Raw genomic sequence first — 6,518 nt, forward strand, 5'->3', positions numbered from 1 at the left:
GGGGGGCGATGGATAGGAGGAAATATTATCGGAATGCAGTGCTTTCATGTGGAACGTTCGTACCTTAGCAAGTCCAATATTTGTAACACATATAAAAATCCCACCGCGGCGCAACAATGTAACAGTATAGGGGTAGCCAAACTTCGCCCCCCTCCCAGCGTTGTGGAACTACACGTCCCATGGGGCATTGCAAGACTCAAACAGCCACAAGCATGATGGAATTATAGTTTCGTCACAACTTGAGGGACGAAGTATGGCCACCCCTGCGCTACGGGATACTGGAGTCTGATTGGTTGCATCATTTTGTGTTGCTTCTTGAAATGTTATACCAATAGGAACCCCTCAGGATGGAGATAGCGTAGACTTGTTCCTGGCTTCCGCTCAACCTCTGACCAGGCGTGCACGATGGGCTTTAAAGGAGAACTATGAGGTGAGTGCTTTCCACTCACCTCATAGTTCTAGATGACCTGTGACAATGAGACTGTCACAGGTCGGCTCAGTAGATCGGGAAGTGAGCGAACACATACGGGCGTTCGCTCACCTCTCGATCCTGTCACGGCTCTCTGCCGTGTCAGGGGAGGGGCTGGATTCTGGATTCTGACTGGCGGATCGGACGGGGGAGGGGGCGGGTACAGCTGGCTCTGCTTCTAGATAGGCAGAGTCAGCTGTCACTCACGCAGCTGGGCGGATCCCGTCGTCTAAGTCGGGATCCGCTCCGGCTGCGGCGTCTCAGTATACCGCGAGCTGTAGCTCCCTATATACTGAGCCTAGGGTGACGGGAGGACGCTAGTTTGTGTCCTCCCGTTACCCTAAGGAGAACTATGGGGAAAAGCCCTGACCCCATAGTTCTCCTTTAAGACGTCACGGGATGCATGTTTTTTTCTACGTCAACAGCTCTGTAGAAGGTGACGCCAGGATAAGGATGAAAGTGCTGAAGTCTACTCCAACCAATCCGCAGCTTCAGCTACCTTAATTCTGGTCCTGACAACTCCCCTTCAATAAAAGCAAAACGTAGAAATACCTTGCCGCACTCCTTAACGGGAAGCCCCAAATTAGATAAGGGGTGGTGCTCGCAGTGACCGCGTATGGAGCCGCCAAACAGGACAAAATAAACGGATGTCACCGGCACACCAATATTGTTGGAAGTCCAAAGTGTTCGTTTATTAGAACGTCATGTCACCAGAACTAGCGCTTTCTGGGCCACGCAGGGTCCCCTTCATCAGGCTCAGCAATGACGAGGTGAGGTCATTGATGAAGGGGACCCTGCGTGGCCCAGAAAGCGCTAGTTCTGGTGACACGATGTTCCAATAAACGAACACTTTGGACTTCAACACTATTGGTGTTCTTCAATAAAAGCAGACACCCCACCCCCACCACGGGGTCGTCCCTTTCTCTGTCAGCTGGAACGTGATACGCGGCAGTTCCCGGTTGCATTTGTTGCGACAAATTGAAAAGCGTAATTACAGTGAAAACAAGCCAGTGTGATGTGATCGGACGAGGCGGGAATCGGGCCGAGAAGTCGCTCCTCCGCACTCGTTAAGGGCCGCACTAAGTGCCCCGTGCTCATCGCCCGCTACCGCGCTGATTCCTTCAAGTGCAGTCACTCAGCTTTTGCGGTCAAGCTTGCTGATGCGGCGTGAAGTAGGTAAAAGTGTCCTGTAACGAAAACGCAACAAGACTCAGAATCCGGAATAAATACGCTACGCCATGAAAATTGGAGATGTCACGATCATGTAAATCCTGGTGTCTGTGCAGTTCTTGGCCGTGTTAGCAAATTTCTGGCACAGATCAGCCCCCTGCTGATGCCTCCAGTCTTGTGACTTGCTACAAAGTTGCAAATTGTTGCAATCTAGAGAGGAGACTGAGGAAATGCTTCCTCCTGCCTGTAAGCAGACTGATCACGGGGGGAGGGGGGCTGAGGAAATGCTTCCTCCTGCCTGTAAGCAGACTGATCACTGGGGGGAGGGGGGCTGAGGAAATGCTTCCTCCTGCCTGCAGCAGACTGATCACTAGGGCAGAGGAGAACAAGGAAATGCTTTCTCCTGCCTGCAGCAGACTGATCACTGGGGGAGGGGAGACAGAGGAAATGCTTTCTCCTGCCTGCAGCAGACTGATGACATCATCCCAGCCTAATATTCCAGGAGTTCTCTCTGCAGTTCAATGATTCATCTCTGTAGCTGTAGGCATTGTGGAAAAATTCATCTTCAAAGCTGACAACAGAGGCACTGAAACCTGAGCTCTTATTTGAATGGAGAGCAGAATCTTGGCAGTCTGTCTCTCTCGCTGAGTGTAGATTGGATTAGAAAGGACAAAGTATGAAAGTTGGAGCTTTTCTTATAAAATGATACTGTTGCTGAACACTGTGACATGTCAGGAATATATTTGTGCAAATTTGTAAAGTTACTATACAAGGTCCATTTTTATTCTAAGAAGTTCCAGGTACGTGTCCCTAATAATATTTCCTCCACCCCCAAGACCAGAGCTCCCCTTCAGATATGAACCAATCACATTTCAGTGTGTGTGTATGATCCTTCGCATCATTTGGTAGATGTTTCCTGCATATTCTCTCTGTAGTTCAATCACACATTGAGAAAATTACATTATTAGACAATATGGTTTCATTACAACCTTATAAAAATCACCAACAGCGAAAATCGCACCGAGAACTATTGAAAACGCATATGTCACCCGCCATCTTTGCCCTCGCGCCTGTCCGAGTCGCCCCTTTAACACATCTTCCGTTCTGGTTTTTCTTTATAACGTTTGTATATCTGTTTATAACGGTTTTAAAAACGAATTTTATATCAAGCAGTCCATATACCAGTACGTTGGGAGTCCGAATTATCCGACCGCCATGTTTTATATATTATACTGTATAAGAGAGAAAATGTCAGCATTATATATATATTTTTTTGTATTTTACAGACATCGATGAATGCGCATTAAGGACGCACACCTGCTGGAACGATTCGGCCTGCGTGAACCTTGAAGGCGGCTTTGACTGTCTCTGCCAGTCGGGACCGTCCTGCACCGGCGATTGCCCTCACAATGACGGGCTTAAGCGTAATGGCCAAGTCTGGACCTTGAAAGAGGACCGCTGCTCCGTGTGCTCCTGCAAGGTAACATGTCATTCTCTCTAAACCTGTGCCCAGACTATGCACACTAAAGTGTATGTGTATGTATGTATATACATGGCTTTCTTCAGCACACATAACCGCTCACCCTTCACAGGTTATCCTGTTCAGTGTCCCAGTCCCAGGACCTTACTGTTTTCCTCAACAGGATCTCTTCGGGAACACACATGTCCTTTGAGCAACTTTCAGCAGCCTTTGATTTCACACCCACACACCTTGGGTGCACGGCTCTCTCAGCCTCTCTACGCCTTCCAGCCCCCCAGGCTGTTCCTCGTGTGCCTCCGCTGGTCCTCGTGTGCCTGCCTACAACCTCCGCTGGTCTCGTGGACCTCCATGCTGCGCCATTACCGCATCCTCTCCTGAAGTGCAGGTGTACTTTATCCAGGCACAAAACCCCCCAGAAACATCCAGGGAATCGTCTCGGGACTTTGCAGACGTTTATTCCGGGTACAAATATTTACTTTATCACAAAGTATCCCGGGACTTCGCTTCCTCCCGCCGGAGCCGCGCATCCCAATAACCGTAATTGAAATCAACTCGTAATGAATTCATCATCTTTAAATTCAATTAAAACATTGAGCTGAGCGACGCGCGCCCATGAATAATTCATCAGCATTGCAGATCGAGGGAGAGCGCAGTCACCGGGCTGCGTCTAGGTGAGGCAACGCCGCCCGCCATCTTGTCAATACTGATAGACGCTCATTGATATTAGAGCTGATTCCAAATGTTGAGTTAAGTCAGATTCGGATGGAATTTCATGGATTTAGATAGCAAATCATCACCTCCTCCCTCCCCTTTGGTCTCCGTCCTTCCCTTCCATCTTGTATCTGACCTCCGTCCTATCTGACCTCCGTCCTTCCCTTTGGTCTTGTATCTGACCTCCGTCCTTCCCTTCAGTCTTCTATCTGACCTCCGTCCTTCCCTTCAGCCTTCTATCTGACCTCCGTCCTCCCCTTCAGTCTTCTATCTGAACTCCGTCCTCCCCTTCAGTCTTCTATCTGACCTCCGTCCTTCCCTTCAGTCTTCTATCTGACCTCCGTTCTCCCCTTCAGTCTTCTATCTATCCGCTCGAACCTCCTGACAGGTTCATCAGGGAGGATAGACCTGTCAGGAGGTCCGAGCGGGGGGCGGTGCAGAAGGAGAGCTCAGCTTCTGTGACATGCAGAGCAGTTAGGATGGAGAGCGATGCAAAAACACTGAGGACATAGAAAGCTTACTATGTCCCCAGTTATGAAAGAACAGGAAGTGCTCTACATCACTTCCTGTTCATTTATGAATGTGGACATAGTAAATATTTACTATCTGCTCACTTTATGAATGAACAGGAAGCAGCTCAATACAGAGACTCTGTTCACAACTGAGTTTATAGTAAATACATTTACTATTTCCAGATTGTGAATGAACAGGAAGCCTCCGTACTGAGAGAGCCTCCTGTTTATTGAGTGCTGAGGCTGCAGAAAAAGAGACTCTGTGTCCTCAATCTCTTTTTCTTTTTTAAAAGGGAAATATCAGGAGTCTAGACTCCTAATATTTCCCCCGAAGCCCCCAAAGGTAAAGTAAAAAATAAAGAAATAATAATTTAAAAAATGTAAAAGAAAGTTGGGAAAACAGCGAGTTTTGATTTAAAATTTTTATTTTGACGCATTCCCTAAAGTTTTTACTTTACTTCCTGTCCTGAGAACACAACAGGAAATGAGAGAAAATCTGTGCAAAGGAAGGAGAATTAAAGTAGATCTACTGAATAGAAAAACTTTATCCAAAGCAAAATAAAAAAGAAACAAAACAAACAAAAAAGAAATCATCATCGCTCATTGTTGAGATTTACACTGAAACATTCACACTGTAAAACAAAACCAAAGTCTGGAGTTTTCCCCTTTAAAGGAGAACTATGTGGTCAGTGTTTTTCCCCATAGTTCTCCTTAGGATAACGGGAGGACACAAACTAGCGTCCTCCCGTCACCCTAGGCTCAGTATATAGGGAGCTACAGCTCGCGGTATACTGAGACACCGCAGCCGGAGCGGATCCCGACAATTGTGCCGGGATCCGCCCAGCTGCGTGACTGACAGCTGGCTCTGCCTATCTAGAAGCAGAGCCAGCTGTACCCGCCCCCTCCCCCGTCCGTTCCGCCAGTCAGCGCTGGCGGATCGGAGGGGGGAATCCAGCCCCTCCCCTGTCACGGCAGAGAGCCGTGACAGGATCGAGAGGTGAGCGAACGCCGGTATGTGTTCACTCACCTCCCGATCTACTGAGCCGACCTGTGACAGTCTCATTGTCACAGGTCGGCTAGAACTATGAGGTGAGTGGAAATCACTCATCTCATAGTTCTCCTTTAAGCCTCCGCCAAGTTCTGGAATGACTTCTGGTAAGTTTGCAGCGGCGCGCCGTTGTTCGCGCCGTAATGAGAATGTATAATCATCCGGAGGATTAAATGGAATATGCAAATGCGGAAGAACATTGCTGAGCAACACCTGCGAGGTCGTTTACTCCCGATTACTACGGGTGTCTGTTTTACGCGGAGCAATCTCCAACCTGCATCCATTTTCTACTGACACTTCTTAATATATAACTTTCTATTTTGGAGCGGGAAGGAAAACACAGCTGTGTGAACGACGTCGCTGCGAGCCGCCGAGGAAAGTTGGGAAGAAAGTTGAGCGCTCAGCGGATGGGCGACCTCCTTAGAGCGCCATGGAGGTCAGAAAGATGGGAGGGCGGGTCCTCTTAGGATCTGGGTTGGTTGGAGCCCCTCCAAGATGTAGGAGGGCCCCGGAGCAAATCTACATATACTGCAACCACTTTGTAAGACGAACATTTCATATTTTCGGAAAGCTGAGGAAGTTCAGTGATTCTATTAAGACTCTTGGGGGGAGGGGGGGGGGTCAGTTATCGAAAATGACATCTTTGGTAATGTCAGTTAAACAATCTATGAGCACCAAACCAATCGGTGAAAGAGTCCGAGTTGCTTTAATGTTTATATCATGTGATCACATACAACAGCCAACGTGTGTTTCAGGAGCCAACGCACTCCTTCATCAGGACTTGGAATTGATATCAGTGGTTAAGTGGCTGCCACTGGTATTAGTGGGCACCTGCCCTTGTTTCTCTGAGTCCACCTAAGCCCAGATGGTGCAAGGGTCCAAGTCCAGACATAAAAATGTTATCCCATATATAGATAATGATTTACCTTGACGTAATATATCCAGCTCAATCCATGCAGTAACCCAAACACCGATAAATCCCTACTAGAATCCATTCTAATTAGGGGTCATTGTTTTGTTATATCCATTTCATGAGACCCATGGTCACTATACTGGTCTTGTGACATCCCCAGTGTAGTTCTGTAGTGAATGAGCGGCAACTTAATTACAACAACGCTCCCTATAGTG

General features: G+C 47.9%; 1 protein-coding gene across 1 annotated transcript in view; it reads left to right on the plus strand.

Annotated features, from left to right (window-relative positions):
- Positions 1 to 6,518, plus strand: part of LOC108792271 (protein kinase C-binding protein NELL1-like) — a 187,751-nt gene that overhangs the window by 158,192 nt on the left and 23,041 nt on the right. The window contains exon 5 of the mRNA XM_018563012.1: positions 2,926 to 3,119. Within this exon, the coding sequence (XP_018418514.1) occupies positions 2,926 to 3,119 (194 nt within the window). The remainder of the gene's footprint in view (positions 1 to 2,925; positions 3,120 to 6,518) is intronic.

Source organism: Nanorana parkeri, unplaced genomic scaffold (assembly GCF_000935625.1).
Source record: "Nanorana parkeri isolate BGI_ZX_2015 unplaced genomic scaffold, ASM93562v1 scaffold622, whole genome shotgun sequence".
Lineage (NCBI taxonomy): Eukaryota > Metazoa > Chordata > Amphibia > Anura > Dicroglossidae > Nanorana > Nanorana parkeri.